Source organism: Symphalangus syndactylus, chromosome 8 (assembly GCF_028878055.3).
Source record: "Symphalangus syndactylus isolate Jambi chromosome 8, NHGRI_mSymSyn1-v2.1_pri, whole genome shotgun sequence".
Classification (NCBI taxonomy): domain Eukaryota; kingdom Metazoa; phylum Chordata; class Mammalia; order Primates; family Hylobatidae; genus Symphalangus; species Symphalangus syndactylus.
Window position 1 is genome coordinate 67,754,696 of NC_072430.2, and position 21,852 is coordinate 67,776,547.

General features: G+C 39.1%; 1 protein-coding gene across 11 annotated transcripts in view; it reads left to right on the plus strand.

Moving 5' to 3' along the window:
• POLE2 (DNA polymerase epsilon 2, accessory subunit) overlaps positions 1–21,852 on the plus strand; it is a 46,113-nt gene that overhangs the window by 20,547 nt on the left and 3,714 nt on the right. For 4 of the 11 annotated variants that reach the window (XM_063644588.1, XM_063644590.1, XM_063644591.1 and 1 more), the window contains 13 exons: positions 3,148–3,231; positions 4,393–4,449; positions 4,882–4,930; positions 6,156–6,228; positions 7,331–7,516; positions 13,455–13,627; positions 14,200–14,289; positions 14,454–14,508; positions 15,069–15,128; positions 15,216–15,293; positions 17,759–17,867; positions 18,696–18,872; positions 21,724–21,791. In XM_063644588.1, coding sequence (XP_063500658.1) covers positions 3,148–3,231; positions 4,393–4,449; positions 4,882–4,930; positions 6,156–6,228; positions 7,331–7,516; positions 13,455–13,627; positions 14,200–14,289; positions 14,454–14,508; positions 15,069–15,128; positions 15,216–15,293; positions 17,759–17,867; positions 18,696–18,872; positions 21,724–21,791 — 1,259 coding nt within the window. The remainder of the gene's footprint in view (positions 1–3,147; positions 3,232–4,392; positions 4,450–4,881; positions 4,931–6,155; positions 6,229–7,330; positions 7,517–13,454; positions 13,628–14,199; positions 14,290–14,453; positions 14,509–15,068; positions 15,129–15,215; positions 15,294–17,758; positions 17,868–18,695; positions 18,873–21,723; positions 21,792–21,852) is intronic. The other 7 variants (XM_055289479.2, XM_055289482.2, XM_055289485.2 and 4 more) reach the window with 5 other exon arrangements.

The following is a 21,852-nucleotide window of genomic DNA, read 5'->3' on the forward strand; positions in this document are numbered from 1 at the left end:
CGTGCACCTGTGGTCCCAGCTACTTGAGAGGCTGAGGTGGGAGGATTACTTGAGCTTGGGAGGTTGAGGCTGCAGTGAGCTGAGATCATGCCACTGTACTCCAGCCTGGGTGACAGTGTAAGGACCCGTCTCAAACAAACAAAACTTTTATTGGAGTATAAATTAGGTTTTAGAAATTGACATTACCTATATTTCCCTACCAAAGATCATCTATATGTTTTCTATATTAGGTTTTCTCTGGCAACTGTGATGCCCACAGCGCAGGAGCCTTTTCCCTTTTCTCCTCTTTGACAAAGTAATTTTAAGGCTTAATTATTCTTTTCAAACTGTCTAATTCTGTATCTGTGATGGCACATTCCCTACTTAAATTACATTTATCTATCTGTATGATAATATCCCTTTACAGATTACAAAAATGATGTGCTAAAAAATAGTGTTATTTTTACTTCTCCTGTGTTGTTTTAGGTTCTTTTTTTTTTCTTTTGATAGAGACATGGGGTCTTGTGATGTTGCCCAGGCTGGTCTTGAACTCATGGCCTCAAGTGATCCTCCTGCCCCAGCCTTCTGAGTAGCTGGGACAATAGGTGTGCACCACTACACTTAGCTAGGTTCTTTTCCCTTCCCTTCCCCCTTCCCCCTTCCCTTTCCTTTCCTTTCTTTCCGACAGAGTCTTGCTCTGTCACCCAGGCTGTAGTGCAATAGTGCGATCTTGGCTCACTGCAACCTCCACTTCCCAGGTTCAAGCAATTCTGCCTCAGCCTCTTGAGTAGCTGGGACTGTATGTGCACACCACCATGCCCAACTGTTTTGTATTTTTAGTAGAGATGAGGTTTTGCCATGTTGGACAGTCTGGTCTTGAACTTCTGACTTCAAGTGATCCGCCCGCCTCAGCCTCCCAAAGTGCTGGGATTACAGGCGTGAGCCACCACGCCCAGCCCTAGGTTCATTTTTTTTTTTTTTGAGACAGTCTCACTCTGTCACCCAGGTTGGAGTGCAGTGGCACGATATCTGCTCACTGCAAGCACCGCCTCCAGGGTTCACGCCATTCTCCTGCCTCAGCCTCCTGAGTAGCTGGGACTACAGGCGCCCGCCACCAAGCCCGGCTAATTTTTTGTATTTTTAGTAGAGATGGGGTGTCACCGTGTTAGCCAGGATGGTCTCGATCTCCTGACCTCGTGATCCACCCGCCTCGGTCTCCCAAAGTGCTGGGATTACAAGTGTGAGCCACCGTTGCCCGGCCTAGGTTCATATTTTTTAAGAGTAACTCCAGTATTAAATGTTAATGTGATTATTATGGAATGATGGGATTATATAAGTTTTTATTTCTTGTCTATATTTTAAATTTTTTTCTATAGTAAACATGAATTATTTGTTATAAGAAAACATAAAGATAAAACTTAAAGATAAAAGAAGCTCCACTTATAATTTCTATAAGTATGAAAACTTACATATCTTTTTATCTAGCAATTGTGTTTCTAGAATGTGTAGAACTTTATTCAACAGTTATTATGTGTAGCTGGATGCAGTGGCTAGTGCCTGTAATCCTGGTGACTCGGGGCTAGGTGGAAGGATCACTTGAGCCCAGTTTAAGGCTGCAGTGAGGTACGAGGGCGCCACTGCACTCCAGCCTGGGCAATGTGAGACCCCATCTCAAAAAAAAAAAAAAAAAAAGTTTCTGTGTAGTGGGCCAAGAAAGTGCACAGAAATATTAACCATTGTTTTTATTAGTAGAAAACTGGGAACAACTTAAATGTCCTTTAATAGGAGTTTGGTGAAATAAATGGTCATATGTATAATATGGATATCTCTATTCTTTAAACAGAAGGAAATCTATATGTAGAAAAATGGAAAGATGTCTTAGATAGTATTAACTTCAAATAGTTAAGTTGCAGAATAGTACATACACTATGATTTCATCTTTGTAAATAAACTGTATAGGTGTGTGTTATAAATTATATATGTATGTATTTACATATATTTAGGATTACATATAGAAAAAGATGGAAATAATTTTTTTATTTTTTTATTTATTTTTTTTTATTTTTTATTTTTTTTTTTTTTTGAGACGGAGTCTCGCTCTGTCACCCAGGCTGGAGTGCAGTGGCGCGATCTCGGCTCACTGCAAGCTCCGCCTCCCGGGTTCACGCCATTCTCCTGCCTCAGCCTCTCCGAGTAGCTGGGACTACAGGCGCCCGCCACCACGCCCGGCTAATTTTTTGTATTTTTGGTAGAGACGGGGTTTCACCGTGGTCTCGATCTCCTGACCTCGTGATCCGCCCGTCTCGGCCTCCCAAAGTGCTGGGATTACAAGCGTGAGCCACCGCGCCCGGCAATTTTTTTATTTTTTATTTTTTTTATTTTTTGAGATGGAGTCTTGCTCTGTTGCCCAGGGTGGAATGCAGTGGCATGATCTTGGCTCACTGCAGGCTCCGCCTCCTGGGTTCATGCCATTCTCCTGCCTCAGCCTCCTGAGTAGCTGGGACTACAGGTGCCCACCACTGTGCCCGGCTAATTTTTCGTATTTTTGGTAGAGACGGGGTTTCACCATGTTAGCCAGGATGGTCTTGATCTGCTGACCTTGTGATCCGCCCGCCTCGGCCTCCCAAAGTGCTGGGATTACAGGTGTGAGCCACTGCACCTGGCCGGAAAGGATTTTTTACAATAGTGTCCCAATTTTTACTACCTTAAACTTTCTGATTAGAAAAAAAGATCAGATTGAGAATGTAAATAATAATGAGAGCCTTTTAAAATACTAAGTAAAATTGGAATATATATTTTTAAATAGCTTGCTAATTTTCAAAAGGTACTATTCAAATAAAATAAAATTGATATTCTTTTCTATATTTAAAAAATAAATGTACTTATCATTATTCAGAATGATATGGTGTGGATTCAGTCATTGGTAAGAGCCTGAGTTGATGTGGTGTTTCTTTAGGCATCATACACTTGATCTTACAGCCTTTTTGTAGGACAAAATTAAACATCTTAAATTTAATTTTACAACTTTATTTCCATTTTATTTGATTTTCTACTGTAAAGTAGCTATAAATGCTGAAATGTGTACCCCAAATTTACTTATTTATAAAAAGTTTTGTTTCTTGAAAGAATATACTTACAGTCTTTAAAATTTATTTTGTTTTATTTTAGCTTAAAACAATAGAAACCTTATTGGGTAGTACAACCAAAATCGGAGATGTGATTGTTCTTGGAATGATAACGCAGTTAAAAGAGGTAACTTAATAAGCATCAAACTTTTATTTTTGGCCTTGGATTGATGAAATGTCGGTTACATAGAACATTTTTGTAGCAGGCACAGGAATGTATTTTTTATTGAAAACTTGCCTCACCAACAGAACAATATTGGAATAGTGGTAATACGAGGAAATTGTATCATCATGTTAGAAGCCTTGGAACAAGGATAAATAATGGCTGTTGGCTGGGCACGGTGGCTCACTCCTGTAATCCCAGCCATTTTGGGAGGCCGAGGTGGGTGGATCACCTGAGGCTGGGAGTTCGAGACCAGCCTGACCAACATGGAGAAATCCTGTCTCAACTAAAATTACAAAATTAGCCGGGCATGGTGGCACATGCCTGTAATCCCAGCTACTCGGGAGGCTGAGGCAGGAGAATTGCTTGAACCCGGGAGGTGAACCGAGATGGTGCCATTGCACTGTAGCCTGGGCAACAAGAGCAAAACTTTGTCTCAAAAAAATAAATAAATAAATAAATAAATAAAATAATAATGGCTGTTCAGCACAGAAACCCATTTCCTCTCTCCATAGGGCCTGTTTTACAATGATGTAAAAATTAGGTCATGTACATTTTCATATTAGACTTTTTGTTTTGTAATAGTCAAAAAAAAAAAAAAAAAAAGAAAACCAGAAAAAACAAAAACCTTTTCTCGGTCACCAAGTGTCTTTTTCTTCTGTGTTTGGTTTCCTGAGAAGACATCAGGACAGAGTGTCTTGTCCAGGAGCCCAGTTTGCATAGCCTGAAATTAGGCCCCTAGTAACCTTTGGATAAACGGAGAGTACTGGGTTTCTGAACAAGCAAGCTGCAGAGTATGTCCTGGTCCCTTGGAGATGCTGTTGGCTGTCTTAGAAGGTACCTGGGGAGACCCTCCTTATGGCAGACACTGAGTGTCCCTCTTGCCATTTCTTATCTGTAGGAGTCATTCTCCATTGTACCTGTGAGGAGTCAGAATCTCAGTTAAGTGATTAGTCTGGGGTTATCAGACTAGTAAATGGAAGAGCCTAGACTAGAAATAATAGCTGATTTTTAAAATCCACTTTTCTCCCTACTGTATTCTGTTGTCAAACTTGTAGTTTAATTTTTTTGTCATGGTTTTCATTGTTACATAAATGTGGATTTATTTCTTTTCATTTTTTTTAGGGAAAATTTTTTCTGGAAGATCCTACTGGAACAGTACAACTAGACCTTAGTAAAGCTATATCCTTTGCTTGTCTGTATTTCTTAAAATCTGCATTACATGAATTGGGGAAATTGATTATATATCCTTTTAAAATTTACCTATTTGGGTTCTCAATGTAACTTCTCTGTGTTGCTGGTGTAGGAATGTAGAGATATAATCATAAACAGAGACAGAACAACTTTAATTTTCTCTTATCTGGAGAATCTAGACGAATCACTGATGAAGTTTATATCATGGTAAGAATGATCCACCCTGTCAGTATTACCAAGAATTAAACATAAGGACATTTAAACCTACATTTTTTAAGCTCTTTTCTAAGCTGTGGTCTATTCACAGTTTCAAATGGGAAGTCTTTGAATTTATTATTTAGAAGCCTTGTTGGACTCAAAATGTATGTTGACTTTATTACTGCCTCAAGAATAGAATTATTTTCCTCAACTGTTGTGTACCAGTTCCATAGTGGTTTATACACAGAGGCATGCTTTGTCTTAGCAGAAGGTAAGTCAGTATACTTTGTTACTGTCCTTCTTCTCATTCTCCAGTAAAACTATTTCTGCTTTGGGTAAAATATGTTAACATGATATAATTTATGGATACTATTAATTAGAAGAGCATATTTTTGGCAAAATAACTCTTAGACTGTTAATGGGCTAATAGAAGTCTTTTTGGGGTGATGAAAGTGTTCTGAAATTAGATAGTAGTAATGGCTACACAACTTGTGAATATACTAAAAATCACCGAATTACACACCTTTTTTTTTTTTTGAGGTGGAGTCTCACTCTGTCACCTAGGTTGGAGTGCAGTGGCGCGATCTCGGCTCACTGCAACCTCCGCCTCCCGGGTTCAAGTGATTCTCATGCCTCAGCCTTCCGAGTAGCTGAGATTATAGGCACATGTGACCATGCCTGGCTAATTTTTTGTATTTTAGTAGAGATGGGGCTTCACCGTGTTGCCCAGGCTGGTTTCAAACTCCTGAGCTCAGGCAATCCACCCACCTTGGCCTCCCAAAGTGCTGGGATTGCAGGCGTGAGCCACCGTGCCCGGCCTGAATTATATACTTTTTTTTTTTTTCTTTTGAGACAGAGTCTCGCTCTGTCACCCAGGCTGGAGTGCAATGGCATGATCTCGGCTCACTGCAAGCTCTGCCTCCCGGGGTCACACCATTCTCCTGCCTCAGCCTCCCTAGTAGCTGGGACTACAGGTGCCCACCACTACGCCTGGCTAATTTTTTTTTATTTTTGTATTTTTAGTAGAGACGGGGTTTCACCGTGTTAGCCAGGATGGTCTCTATCTCCTGACCTTGTGATCCGCCCGCCTCAGCCTCCCAAAGTGCTGGGATTACAGGTGTGAGCCACTGCACCCGTCCCTGAATTATATACTTTTAAAGGGTGAATTGTATAGTATGTGAATGATACCTCAATAAAGTTGAAAAAAACACTTAATTTTATATAGGGCCATAAAATGAAACATTTCCTAATCTGTATTTCAACACGTGGTGCCAAACTGAAAAGTGAAAGTTCTGAATCTATTTCTATTTAATGAACTTTATAAGTTGAGACTCTCTGTGGATCTAAAGTTGTTGTGTAGTTCATTGAGGTTGGCAGCCTCTGTAATTAGTTCACAGGGCGTGAGACTAGCCTGGCATTATTGCTTTGTTGTAACATAATTTTGTCCTTTCAAACACAGAGGATTAGACAATGAAAGTGACGTTACTTTTTTTCAGGTTGGTTTGAAGATCAAGTGTTTCATGTCAATGCCTTTGGATTTCCCCCCACTGAGCCCTCTAGTACTACTAGGTATTAAAATGTTTGGTTTATACTCTATGGGAATTTGGTAATACTGGCAGGAGTGAATGTAAGATAGTACATCATATCTCAGTTACTACAAGGTGTCAGGCTTTGTGTCAAAATGGAAAGAGCAATGGAAAATGAGAATTAGAAGACTAGGTTTTATATGTAATGTGAAAACTAGCAGATTGGCCAAAGATTAGTTGCAATACCGTCTTTGTACTTCGGCTTTAACTAGGAAAGATTTCCAGTCTATCTGTTTTATTTATCTTTGGAGTTGATGAGAAGTTCAAGTGAGGTAAGAGAGATAGGATAACACTTAGAAGAATATAATTCCATGTTCATATAAAATTCTCATTTTTATATTCTAATGAATGAAAGTTATGTGAGGTAGCTTATAGCTCCTTAATATAAGTAAAAGTATCATAATATTAGAGCTATTCCAAAATGGCCTTCCCTTAGAGGAGCTGAGCTCCCTTTCAATTGAATTATTTGGGCAAAGCCTGAATGATAGTATAAAAATTGTACTTGGTGGCCCATGGGTTGAAAGTAGTTTATAGACCTTTCTTTTCTTCTCCCCACTTTGAGGTGTTTAAAAACATTTTGAGTTAGTTTCCAGTGTATAAAAATTAGATGATTTCTCATAAAGGTCTAGGTTTTGGAGTTCTCTTAAAAGGAGGATCTGGCAGTACAGAGCCTGAATTCTCACACTGCAAAAACTAAACCGCAGTGGTTGCCCACTTTGGGCAGGGCATGTATGTGTGCCTTAGTTAGTGTCAGTGGACTGCTGCTTTGCTATTTGGTGTTATCTTCCTGGAGCCTGTAAGCATTTGAGTTTGCCACCTCTGGGGGAATTAAAGTAGTTGCCTTCTAACCATGAGATTCTGTATAATGGTGATGATTTCAAAAGGAAGCATAAAGATTAAGATTTTAGTTTTACCGGGAGGCAGAGGTTGCAGTGAGCTGAGATCGCGCCACTGCACTCCAGCCTGGCGACTGTACTCCAGCCTGGCGACTGCACTCCAGGCTGGCGACAGAGCGAGACTCCGTCTCAGCAACAACAACAACAACAACAAAGATTTTAGTTTTAGTATGCCTGTATAAATTCAAGGTGCAAAGGCAACATTTTCTGGCTGGGAGTTTACTGGCAGGGCGGCCTTTGCAGAGCATCTACTCTTCCTGTTGAAGTAACTGAGGGAAAGGTGCTGATCTTGCTAAGGAGAACACAAGCCCTAATCAAGCCAAGCTCACCTCTATTTGAGTGCTTTTGGTGCAGTTTGTGGTGTTTTTCAATATGGTAAGTTTCCTTTGGAATATGTTTAGAGCAAAATTGCCATTGTCGTGTTTTTGTTTTGTACAAGCTTCAAAATTACTACTTTGGAATGAGAGGTATAGTAGAATTGGCTGGCTGTGAGTTTACCATTCGTTTCTCTTTAGCCAAGAGATCATTATTATAATGTTTCAAATAATTTTCCACTTAAATTATACCATTTTCTCTAAATCCAACTGTTTAGTATATGCTTAGTAAACCAAAGGATTGGTGTGAGGTGTAATAAAGTACACTAAAATAAAATGATCATTTTATTCTTGTTAGGATTATAAATTACTTTTAAAATGCCTTCAAAATATAAAATTCAGGGGGCTAAATCTGGTGGTAGTCAATCAATTCAACAACTAATATTTTACTGAGTATGTTTTATGTGTAAAATACTATTTTACAAACAAGTGCAAATAGGTCTACAGCATGGTCCTATCCTAAAGAGATTTACACTGACTCAATACCCTCCCTACTATTGTGTAGTTAATGCAAATAATTTTTTTTAAAATGGAAGATGTGAGTAAGGTTTTTCTGAAGTTTAATTTCTCAATATTTAGCTTAATAGGTGTTTCTTTCTGTGATGCTCTGATTTATGTTTGGGTATATGCTTAACTGAAATCATCATACAATTATGTCTACTTACTGCATTCCTCTAGCAACTACAAAATTATTACTATACCTTTGAAAATGCTAGTTGGTCCATTTGGTGAGAACAATAACAGTATCAGTTACCATGTCTAAGGGCTCACACCATACTGAGCACTGTGCCCTATGGGCTTTCTGTACATTATCACTTGTATTTCTTCTAGTAACCCTGTGCAGTAGATACCAGTTTAGTTTTTTTTGCATTTGAAGAGTTAGGTTAAGAAGTGTCGATCTGGGAGGCTGAGGTGGGTGGATTGCTTGAGCTGTGGAGTTCAGGACTAGCCTGGGCAACATGGTGAAACCCTGTCTCTATTAAAAATACAAAAATTAGCCAGGTGTGGTGGCATGCGCTTGTAGTCCCAGCTACTTGGGCGAGAGAATTGCTTGAACTTTGGAGGCGGAGGTTGCAGTGAGCTGAGATCCTGCCACTGCACTCCAGGCTGGGCGACACACTGAGACTTTGTCCTCCTACCCCCCAAAAAAGAAGGGTTGGGTAATTTATCCACAGTCACAAACTTTTTTTTAAGACAGAGTTTTGCTCTTGTTGCCCAGGCTGGAGTGCAATGGCACCATCTTGGCTCACCACAACCTCTACTTCTCGGTTTCAAGTGATTCTCCTGCCTCAGCCTCCCAAGTAGCTGGGATTACAGGCATGCGCCACCACACTCAGCTAATTTTGTATTTTTAGTAGAGACACGGTTTCTCCATGTTGGTCAGGCTGGTCTCGAACTCCCGACCTCAGGTGATCCACCCACCTTAGCCTCCCAGAGGGAGGCAGGGATTATAGGTGTGAGCCACTGCACCTGGCCCAAACTTTTTACTGTTAGAGATGTGCTTTGATCCCAAGGTTTCCAACTCAAGCCAGTATGCTGCATTGGAAAAGTAGTTGAATCTTTAAAAAAAGAAAAGTTTTTTCTTATTAATAATGTGGTTCATGATTGCAAAAAAAAAAAAAAAAATTAGAAAATATATGAAGGCACACAAAAGGAAAGGAAAATCACCTGTAATTTTACTAAACAGAAAAAAACTGTTAACATTACTTTATATAAGTATATACAGTTGTGTATTGCATAACAACGGGGATATGTCCTGAGAAATGTGTTGTTAGGTGATTATGTCATTGTGCAAACATCACAGTGTACTTACACAAACCTAGATGATATAGCCCACTGCACACCAAGGCTGTATGGTACAGCCTATTGCTTCTGTGTTACAAACCTGTATGACGCGTTGCTGTATTGAATACCATAGGCAACTGTAACACAGTGATAAGTATTTGTCTCTCTAGATATAGAAAAGATAAAGTAAAAATATGGTATAAAATGTAAAATTGGTACACCTATATGGAACACTTATCATGAATGGAACTTGCAGGGCTGGAAGTTGCTCTGGGTGAGTCAGTGAGTGAGTAGTGAGTGAATTTGAAGGCCTAGGACATTACTGTACACTACTGTAGGCTATTAACACTGTACACTTAGGCTACACTAAATTTGTTTAAAAACAGTTTTCTTCCTTCGGTAAGAAATTAACCTAGGCTGGGCACAGTGGCTCACACCTGTAATCAGTCCTAGCACTTTGGGAGGCTGAAGGGAGTGTTGCTTAAGGCCAGGAGTTTGAGACCAGCCTAGACAACATAACAAAACCTCATCTCTACCAACAACAACAACAACAAAATTAGCTGGGTGTGGCAGTGTGTACCTGTAGTCCTAGCTACTTGGCAAGCTGAAGTGGCAGCATTGCTTAAGCCCAGGAGTTCAGGGCTGCTGTGAATTATCATTGTGCCACTATACTTCAGCCAGAGTGACAAAGGAAGACCCTGTCTTGAAATAAAAATTTTTTAATAAAATTAACTTTAGTTTAACATTCTTTATAAGCTTTAAAAAATTTTAAACTTTTTGACTCTTTTGTTATAAACAGCTTAAAACACAAACACATTGTACAGCTGCACAAAAATTGTTTCTTTATATCTTGATTTTGTAAGCTTTTTTCTTTTATTGATTAATTGATTTACTGACACAATCGTACTCTCTCTTCGGGCTGGAGTGCAGCGATGCGATTATAGCTCACTGCAACCTCAAATTCCTGGACATAAGTGTTCCTTCTGCCTCAGCTTCCCAAGTAGCTAAGACTGCTAATTAAAAAAAAAAAAAATTTGTGTAGGGATTGGTGGGGGGGGTCTCACTATTTTGCTCAGGCTGGTCTCGAACTCCTGGCCTCAAGCAATCCTCCCGCCTCAGCCTCCCAAAGTACTGTGATTACAGGCATGAGCCACTATGCCCAGCCACTTTTTCCCATCTTTATATTTTCTAAAAATCTTTTTTGTTAAAAACTAAAACAAATGTATTAACCTAGGCCTATACACAGAATCATCAGTATCACTGTCTTTCACCTCCACATCTTGTCCACTGGAAGGTCTTCAGGGGCAATAATTCATGGAGCTGCCATCTGTAGTAACAGTGCGTTCTTCTTGAAGGACCTCCTGAAGAACCTGCCTGAGGCTGTTTTACAGTTAACTTAAAAAAAAAAGTTGAAGGACTACACTCTAAAATAATGATTAAAAGTACAGTAAATACATAAAGTAGTAACATAGTCATTTATTATTGTTATCAAGTGTTACATATTGTACATTATTATATATGCTGTACTTTCCTACAACTGGCAGCTCAGTAGGTTGTATACACCAGTGTCCCTACAGACACAGTAATGTGTGGCACTAGGACATTTTGACAGCTAAGATGTCACTAGGCAATAAGAGCTTTTCAGTTCCATTATCATTCAATGAAACCACTCATATATGCAGTCCGTCATTGCCAAAACGTTGTTATGCCGTGCATGACTGTCCATATATAGTAGATCTTCATTTACAGATTTGTGCTAAAATGTTTTTGTACCTCCTAAAGTCAATACTAAAGGTGCTTTAGTGGTCATTTTTGCTCAGCAAAACAGCAAAAAATTTTGAGTCACCTGGCATGCATGTTCCCAGCTGAAGTTGAACAAGGCCACACTGCCCTCTTGTTTCAGCCTCATTAAGAGATGACCAGAGGGGCTGGGCACGGTGGCTCACGTCTGTAATCCCAGCACTTTGGGAGGCCGAGGTGGGCAGATCACGAGGTCAGGAGATGGATACCATCCTGGCTAACACAATGAAACCCTGTCTTTACTAAAAATACAAAAAATTAGCCAGGCATGGTGGCGGGTGCCTATAGTCCCAGCTACTTGGGAGGCTGGGGCAGGAGAATGGCTTGAACCTGGGAGGCGGAGCTTGCAGTGAGCTGAGATCATGCCATTGCACTCTAGGCTGGGAGACAGAGCAAAACCGTGTCTCAAAAAAAAAAAAAAAAAAGAGATGACCAGAGGACAGAGACTGCAGAGAGCAGTACAGGGTAGTGCAAGAAGCTCTGGCCCTGGGGCCAGTTGTGTGTGGGGAGGGGGCATTTGAATCTCAGCTCTGGCACCTGTGTTTGGAGCAACCTCAGATAAGACACTTAACATTTCTGAACCAACTTTTCTCATTTGTAAAAATAGAATCTACCAGGATAAATTGGTTTTAGGACTTAAGACTATAATCAATCCATGTATATCTATGTACAAATTTTCCCAAGGAGCAGTGGTTCAGTGTTTGCCAATTCATTGTTTGTGGAGATTTTATAGAACATAACTATCACTAATAACAAGAATCAACTTGCTGGGCTTGGTGGCTCATGCCTGTAATCCCAGCACTTTGGAAGGCCGAGAAGGGTGAATCATTTGAGGTCAGGAGTTCAAGACCAGCCTAGCCAACATGGTGAAACCCCATCTCTACTAAAAATACAAAATTGGCTGGACGTGGTGGCACGTGCCTGTAATCCCAGCTACTTGGGAGGCTGAGGCAGGAGAATTGCTTGAACCCGGGAGACGAAGGTTGCAGTGAGCTGAGATCGTACCACTGCACCACTGCACTCTAGCCTGGGAGACAGTGCGAGACTCCGTCTAAAAAAAAAAAGGAATCAACTATAACAAGATATGTATGTGTATATCTGGAGAGTTTCTTTTTATGCATGAATGCACAGGTCTATATCTATTCCCTTTTTTTTGGCACTATAAATGGATACATACTGTACCTTGCTTTGTAACCTGTGTTTTTCATCTAATAATATGCTATCAACATTTTCTATTACTGTGAAATATTGTTTTATATCATGATTTGTGACATTCAGGAAATATGTTTTGAGCACATACTGTATTGCCACTAGGTGGGGGAGACAGACATGAAACAATCACCCAATTACAATTGGCCGATTACATTTTTTTTTTTTTTTTTTTTTGAGGCGAAATCTTGCTTTGTTGCCCAAGCTGGAGTGCAATGGCATGATCTTGGCTCACTACAACCTCCATCTCCTAGGTTCAAGCGATTCTCCTGCCTCAGCCTCCCGAGTAGCTGGGATTATAGGTGCCTGCCACCATGCCCGGCTAATTTTCATATTTTTAATAGAGACGGGGTGGATTTCACCATGTTGGTCAGGCTGGTTTTGAACTCCTGACCTCAAGCAATCCCCCCACCTTGGCCTCCCAAAGTGCTGGGATTATAGGTGTGAGCCACCCTGGCCTGATTACAAATTTGATAAGATCTGCAAAGGAGAAGCGCAGGTTCCTATGAGAGTGTATAATGGGAAAATCTAACCTCTTTTGGGATCCTCAGAGGAGGCCTCTGGGGTATTTGCATTTAAGCTGGGAACTGCAGGATGTCAGTGTAGAGTGGGCAAGAGTGGTGGAGGCTGGGAGCGTGTAGATTACCCACTTTCCTACTGACCCTTGCTTGGTGAGCGTTGAATAAAACCAAGCTTTGAAGGAACCGTTGAATAATTTTTTCGAAGTTCTTGGATATAGGCTAGTCTTTGTATATATCCTTAATTCCTTACAATTAGCCTTTCCAGAAGTGGAATTACTTGGGCAGATGGTTAGCACATATTTTGAGGTTTCTATTAGATATCGTTCAAATGGTGTACTCATTTCTCCTACTTTCAGTGACATAGGAAATTATTATTTTAATGTTTGCTTTAGACAGTTTTAAGACACAGATATAGCCTATTATTTTATTTACTGCTTCCATATTGCTTGTCTTATTTTAGAATATTTAGATAACCTTTGTACTTTTAAAGTGTTACAAAGAGTACATTTTCACCTATTTACACTGGAAAATAACTTCATTAGATACAAAGAAGCTAAATGTATACAATTATTAGAAAAATATCTCTGGTAGTATATAGAAGATAATTATGTTATAATTATCTAGGGCATACTATGGAAATATTAATTTTTTTGGAGGTCCTTCTAATACATCTGTGAAGACTTCTGCAAAACTAAAACAACTAGAAGAGGAGAATAAAGATGCTATGTTTGTGTTTTTATCTGATGTTTGGTTGGACCAAGTGGAAGTATTGGAAAAGCTTCGCATAATGTTTGCTGGTAGGTCTTATTTTTTTCTTCTTTCTTGAACTCTTATGAGGGTTCATGTTTTAAAACTTTTTGAGTATTCTATTTATCTTTTTGAGTATTCAATTAAAAAAAAACACTGAGTTAGCAATGAGATAATTTAAATTAGATTTCATTTTAAAGACTTAAATTTTTACATTAAGAAAAAAACCTGTGTGTGTGTGTGTGTGTGTGTGTGTGTGTTTATAGTCATGATAAATAAGAATTAGTCCTGAAGTTCAAGACCAGCTGGCCAACATAGTGAGACCCTATCTCTAAACAAAAACAAAAACAAACTGGGTTTCAGTGTGAGCCTATTACCTTGGGCAGGTTACTTAACCTAAGTCTCAGATTTTATGGATGTTCTGAGGAGTAATTAAGCCAATGCAGGCCTGGCCTATAGTAAGTGCTCAATAAATGGGTACTGTTATTAGTATTATTTTAATGTTATTAAAATGTCATTTTAATTAAAATAAATTTTTATTATTAGAAAGTCATGGTTAAAGGGTTTTTAACTTGATTTGTAGACTAGAAAAGTATTGTTCATTTACTCTTTTATTCTTTAGGTTATTCACCAGCACCTCCAACCTGCTTTATTCTGTGTGGTAATTTTTCATCTGCACCATATGGAAAAAATCAAGTTCAAGCTTTGAAAGGTATTAAGATCTATTTAATAAGAAGTGTTTCTATAGTCATATAAACTAAAGTAATAAGAAATTATCCATAATATTTTAATTAAGAATATACAGGACTGTATCTAATAAAATATAATTTATGGCATTATATGCAAATTTAATTCAATACCTTTTTAAAATTTTAGATTCCCTAAAAACTTTGGCAGATATAATATGTGAATACCCAGATATTCACCAAAGGTAATGATCTCTACCACTATATATTTTTTCACCGTTTTGCTTTAAAAAAAAAACAAAATGAATTTTGTTATATCAGCAATTATTACAAAACTAAGGAAGATAAAGTTGAGAAAATTAAAAGAGCTAAGAGATAAAGTTATCCTCACATTGTACTAGAGGTTTATAATGAAAAGTATTGAAAGGGATAGAGGTAATTTCAGCAATACTTGGAATTTCTTCGTGGCATTACTCTTAAGAGTCTAGAGCTTCACTCTCCAATATGATAGTCACTGGCCACATGTCTCTTTAAATTTAATTAAAGTTAAATAAAATATAAAATTGAGTCCATCAGCTATGCTAGCCACAATTCAAGTGTTCAATTGGACAGTGCAGATATAGAACTTTTCTATCATGACATTACTAGACAGTGTTGGTCTGAAGACTTAATAGTTCATTTATTATAATGCATGAAATTTAAACGTTTTTTAATTTTAAAGTGAAAACAAAGGGAATAACTTGCTTTTAAGCTATTGGATAGTGTTACAATATTTTTAAATGAATTGTATTGAATTTTGCTACAGTAGTCGTTTTGTGTTTGTACCTGGTCCAGAGGATCCTGGATTTGGTTCCATCTTACCAAGGTAAGTTTTGTTCAAATTTTTGCAACAGTGTAGAACATTTTGTAAAATTTAAAAAGATAAACTATATCACATAAATTGTTTTCATAGGCCACCACTTGCTGAAAGCATCACTAATGAATTTAGACAAAGGGTACCATTTTCAGTTTTTACTACTAATCCTTGCAGGTAAGAATTAGTATTTTGTGTTATACATTTTTCCTTTCATTTAAAAATTAACTCAGCCAGGTGTGGTGGCTCATGTCTGTAATCTCAGCACTTTGGGAGGCCGAGACAGGCAGGTTGCTTGGAGTTCCGAGACCAGCTTTGGCAACACAGTGAAACCCATCTCTACAAAAAATACAAAAATTAGCTGGGCTTGGTGGCACGCACCTGTGGTTCTACTGAAGAGGCTGAGATGGGAGGATCACTTCAGCCTGGTAGGTGGAGAGGTTGCTGTGAGCTGAGAATGCACTACTGCATTCCAGCCTGCAGCCTGGGTGACAGAGCAAGACCCTGTCTCAAAAACACAAAAAACAAACAAAAAAAAACAACAAAAAAAACTAACTTGATTCGTAAAATGTGTCTCTGAATTTCGACTGTTATGAAATAAATATAAGAAGAAAATTTATTTTTGTTTTAGGTTTCTCAAAACTTTGAAAATAGTTTAACTATATTTAAATAATTTATTGGTAGTCAATTCAGACTCTTGAATAATGGATAGCAATTTAAAAATAGATATTATTATTACACATCCTTTAAGAAAGGTTACAAAGGAAGAATACAAAGATTACTTATTTACTGTTGGTATTGCTCATTGTAATCATAAGCTCTTCCTGTGGGAATACCATCAGAATCAGCCTTGGTTCGCCTCTTTTCTGCCTACATTCACTCCTTTGCTGGCCTTATCCAGTGTCCTCTGGCTTTAAGTATCATCTATGTATTGACACCTTCCACATTTATATTTCCACTTCAACCTACCTTCCAAACTCCAGACTCAGGTATCCAGTTGCCTACTTATCACCATCCCAACCTAAGTGAACTCCTGATCTTCCTCCCCACCAGTGTCTCTAACCTCTTCTGTAGACTTCTCCATCTTAGTTCATGGCACCTTCATGGTCTGAACAATGATTATTCCAGTTGTTCAGGCCAAACACTTTGGGGTTTCTCTCACATATGTTTTTTTCAGGAAGTCCTATTAACTTCAAATTATATCCAGAATCTGCTACCTCTCTATACCTCTACCTCCACAACCCTCTACCACAGTGGTCCCCAACCGTTTTGGCACCAGGGAGTGGTCTTATGGGAGACGGTTTTTCCACAGACCCCAGGGGGGTGGGGGTGATTTTAGGATGATTCAAGCATATTACACTTATTGTGCACTTTATTTCTGTTATTATTACATTGTAATATATAATAAAACAGTTATACAACTTACCATAATATAGAACCAGTAGGAGCCCTGAGCTTGTTTTCCTGAAACCAGATGGTCCCATCTGGGGATGATGGGAGACAGTGACAGATCATCAGACATTAGATTCTTATAACAAGTGTGCAGCCTAGATCACTCACATGTGCAGTTCACAGCAGGATTCGTGTTCCTGTGAGAATCTAATGCCCCTACTGATCTCACAGGAGGCAGAGGTCAGGATGTAATACAATCGATGGGGAGTGGCTGTAAATACAGATGAAGCTTTGCTTGCTTGCAGCCTGCCGCTCACCTCCTGCTGTGTGGTCCAATTCTTAACAGACCATGGACTGGTAGCAGTCCATGGCCTGGAGGTTGAGGAGCCCTGCTCTGCCATCTTCTCGGTCTGGATTATTAAATAGCCTCCTAATTGGTCTCCAGCTTCTACCCCTTCCCCTCCATATTCTATTCTTAATGCAGTGTGAAAGTGATCCTGTAAAGCATAAGGCATATCCCATCCACCTTCCTGATCCTGGAAAAAGGGACCCTCATTGGAAAAAGGGACCCCTCATGTGATTTAGTGACAGCCGTATCCTTGCAGTGGTAATCAAGGCCCTGTGTGATCTGGCTCCATTACCTCTCTGATGTCGTCTCCTCCCCATTTACTCCAGCCACACTAGCCTCCCTTCTGTTCCTCAAGGATGCCAGACGAGCTTCAGTCTGAGGGCCTGTGCTCCATCTGTTCCCTTTGCCTGCAGTGCGCTTCCTCTGGATATCTGCTTGACTAAGTCTCTCTTCCACTTCAAGCCTGTGCTCAAGTCACACTAAATTATGAGCCCTGCCTGTTCTGATCATCCTATTAATATGCCCGCCTTCTAGGCTCTCTCTTACCACATATGCTATCCCTCTTAGCCTGTCTTTTTCTTTTTCTCGTATGCTTATCTTAAAACATACTATATGGTTATGTTCGCTTTTTATTTTCTCAGCCCCACCCCCTACTAGAATGTAAACTGTATGAAGGCTGGGATCTTTTGGTTCTGTTCGCTAATCCCTAGAATGGGGTAGGCATATATTAAGAGCTCAATACATAGCTGTTAAATGAATGGATGAATAGACAGACTCTGGTTGAAGTTTTGTGTAGTGAACAGTGAACGTGGGAATGGGGTTGTATTGTAAGAGATTTTACCTTTAAAATTAATCTCATTTTTTTCTGAGAAGTCAAATTCAACTTCTGTTTTCATTTCAGAATTCAGTACTGTACACAGGAAATTATTGTCTTCCGTGAAGACTTAGTAAATAAAATGTGCAGAAACTGCGTCCGTTTTCCTAGCAGCAATTTGGCCATTCCTAATCACGTAAGTGAAACACCTTTTTTATTAAACTGCCTTACATGTTGCATTATATAAAATTTTATTAAGCCACTTAATAATTTGTTCTTGGGTTAGGACATTTATTTATGGTTCAAAATAGTTTGAACATACTTTTGTCAGTAAGTTAATTTTTGTTAGTGAAGTCAGTGTTTCTCAGCTTTCTACCGAAGTGTATACCCTAAAGGACAGAGAAAAGCTGAGAATAAGCATGAAATTTCTTTCAAGCTTCGTGTTTTGCCTTTTAAACTCTTAAATTATACTTGAAAATATATGTACATTTGTTTTAATAAACTGTTCTTACTTATCACATTGGTTACATATTTTATATAGTATGTCCATATCACAAGAATGTGCAGTATTTATCTTGTAGCTTCGAGGTTCCCTGACAATAGTTGTCAATCCCAGGTTACATATACCCCCATTTGAGAAGTACGGATATAGATGTTACAGAGCATTTTTATTATTCATTTTATAATATTTAAAGTTTATGGACCAACCAGGTGCAGTGGCTTATGCCTGTAATCCCAGCACTTTGGGAGGCTTGCTTGAGGCCAGTAGTTCGAGACCAGCCTGGGCAGCATAATGATGTATATGTTATTAAATGAAAACTCATAGATTTTTTTCCTAAAATACAGAATGGTTCATTTCATTTTTAAATTAGTGTCTCCCAAAGCTCTGTGAGTCAAAGCTTTCCTAGTTTCTCAAATTTTCTGGTTCCTTTTGGTAATTAATATTTAATTTGAAATTATTTGTTTAGCTATTTTCACTTTTGCAAATGAACTGAAGTTTGCTTTGTTTTGTGCTCTTTTGTAGTTTGTAAAGACTATCTTATCCCAAGGACATCTGACTCCCCTACCTCTTTATGTCTGCCCAGTTTATTGGGCATATGACTATGCTTTGAGAGTGTATCCTGTGCCCGATCTACTTGTCATTGCAGATAAATACGATCCTTTCACTATGACAAATACTGAATGCCTCTGCATAAACCCTGTAAGAATGTAGTTAATATTATATAGTCATTATTTATCAAGATTAGAGTGCGTTTTTTAATTTAAAAATATATATTTAATAAAATTATTGTTGAAGTAAAAACATGCTATTAGTGAAACCTTGAATTAAGTTTCTATACACAGAAAGTTGGTATACACAGAAAGTTCTTAAACTTTCAGTATAGTGACTATAAAGTAACATGACTTTAAAAAAAAAAAAAGCATACCAAAACATAAATCCAAAAGAGTAATTTTCTCCTCTTCAGAACTTATCTTGGGATTCCTTTCTGGGAATTGCTTCAGAGCCTGCATATTGCTGGTACTCGTCCTTTGAGAATGATTTTGATTTTTGGAAATTGCACAGGTCCCAAAAATCTAAGCCCGATTAATGTAGAAACCTCATTGGTACACATTTTATTACTTAATTTTATGTAGAACCTTGAAATTGCTTCAGAATCTTGAGGTTGCTTCAGAATTTCTGCAGAAATATAATTGACTTTTAGGCCGGCTGTGGTGGCTCACACCTGTAATCCCAGCACTTTGGGAGGCCGAGGTGGGTGGATCACGAGGTCCGGAGTTCAAGACCAGCCTGACCAACATGGTGAAACCCCGTCTCTACTAAAATTTACAATAATTAGCTGGGCGTGGTGGTGCGCGCCTGTAATCCCAGCTACTCGGGACGCTGAGGCAGGAGAATTGCTTGAACCAGGGAGGCAGAGGTTGCAGTGAGCGGAGATCATGCCATTGCACTCCAGCCTGGGCGACAGAGCGAGACTCCATCTCAAAAAAAAAAGAAAAGTAAAGAAATATAGTTAACTTTTTGTACTTGGAGAATAAATACTGCATAAACAATGACATAGGCCGGGCGCGGTGGCTCACGCTTGTAATCCCAGCACTTTGGGAGGCCGAGGCGGGCGGATCACGAGGTCAGGAGATCGAGACCACGGTGAAACCCCGTCTCTACTAAAAATACAAAAAATTAGCCGGGCGTGGTGGCGGGCACCTGTAGTCCCAGCTACTCGGAGAGGCTGAGGCAGGAGAATGGCGTGAACCCGGGAGGCGGAGCTTGCAGTGAGCCGAGATTGCGCCACTGCACTCCAGCCTGGGTGACAGAGCGAGACTCCGTCTCAAAAAAAAAAAAAAAAACAATGACATAAACACAGTTATGTCAAAATATCTCCACTAGAGATTTTTGATATGCATGCTTCCTTGATTCTTGTGAATTTTAGACTTTATTTTTTGTTTCATCTGAGTAATTTCTGGAAACATCATGCCTTATTTTTGGCATGATGCTGGGCCTGTAATCCCAGCACTTTGGGAGGCCAAGGCAGGAAGATGGCTTGAGTCCAGGAGTTCACAACCAGCATGGGCAACATAGAAAGGGCCTGTCTCTACTTACTTTGCTTTCCTCAAAACACACAGTTTGTCCGGCTTCTTCTAAGACATGGCTTATCAGCCTTGGCACTTTTGACATTTTGGACCAAGTAATTTTTGGTTGTGGGGGCTATCCTGTGCGTCGTAAGCTGTTTAGCAGCATCTCTGGCCTCTATCCACTAAATGCCAGTAGTATTCTCCAGCTGTAACAATCAGAAATGTCTCCAGACATTGGCCAAATAGCCCCCTGAGGGACAAAGTAACCCTGGTTAAGAACCTCTGCTTTAAGAATGAACACAGTTAACTGATTTGGTTTTATTGCTTAGAAATTTATGACCTGATTTTTATTCACATTGAAAGTCTTTCATGGTGATGCTATTTCCTTACTTAAACTTTGGGCATTCTCGTAGTTAATGCTCTATTTGAATACACCTTATTTCTGAATTTTTCTACTTTTTCATTCCTGTGAGTAAATCACCACCTCCACACCATCATTATATCTTTTTTACCTTATTTATACCTTTTGGGCAAGCTCAAAACTAGCCTTAAACATTACTTCATCGTTTCTTGATATTTATTCACATTAACGAATGCGTGCCATAGGCTAGGTGTTGGGTTCAGTGCTTGGGGCACAAAGACTGAAAAGACAGGGCCTCTGCTCAGCCACTTGAGAGTTTCATAGTAGACAAACAATTGTGTGTGTGATTATTGCTCAGTTGCTTTACAGGCACATAGGAAGGGAATCAAACAGGCACATAGGAATGCAAATCAGTTTTGCATTAGAGGGAGGGGCAGGAAAGACTTCTTGAACTTGCTGATTGTCTCACATGCATATTTGACATTACACAGTCTGTTTATTTCTTACACTAAGTAGAGCTCCTCCTAAGCATTTCCAACCTCATCTTTTAGCCTAAGACTGTCTAGCCAACTTGAAAGACTTTTGCTTCAAGTGGAGATATTTTATAGTAACAACTCTGTACAAAGATCATGTAAAAATCTGTTGTGTTACTTTATAGTCACATCTTGTCATTTTAAGTCATGACCAAGGAATTTTAAAAAACAGGGATTATTTTATAAAACTTGAGTATTCGGCTGGGCACAGTGGCTCATGCCTGTAATCCCAACACTCTGAGAGGCCGAGGTGGGCAGATCACCTGTGCCCAGGGGTTCAAGACCAGCCTGGGCAACACAGTGAAACCCCGTCCATGTTTACAAAAAAACACAAAAATTAGCTAGGCGTGGTGGCCCATGCCTGTGGTCCCAGCTACCTGGGAGGCTGAGATGGGAAGATCGCTTGAATCCTGGAAATGGAGGTTGCAGTGAGATTGCCCCACTGCACTCCAGGCTGGGTGATGAGAGTGAGACCATGTCTCAAAAAAAAATAAAAAATAAAAAATAAAATATATATAGTGTTTAAAAAAATTTATTTAAAAAAAAAAGTCTGAGCATTCACTTACAGGCATTTTTCTCCCCCAAAGGGCTCTTTTCCAAGAAGTGGATTTTCATTCAAAGTTTTTTATCCTTCTAATAAGACAGTAGAAGATAGGTAAGTGTGTGCACAGACACAGCAAGAAAGATCTTTCTCTAGGTGTTAAATTACTGAAAAT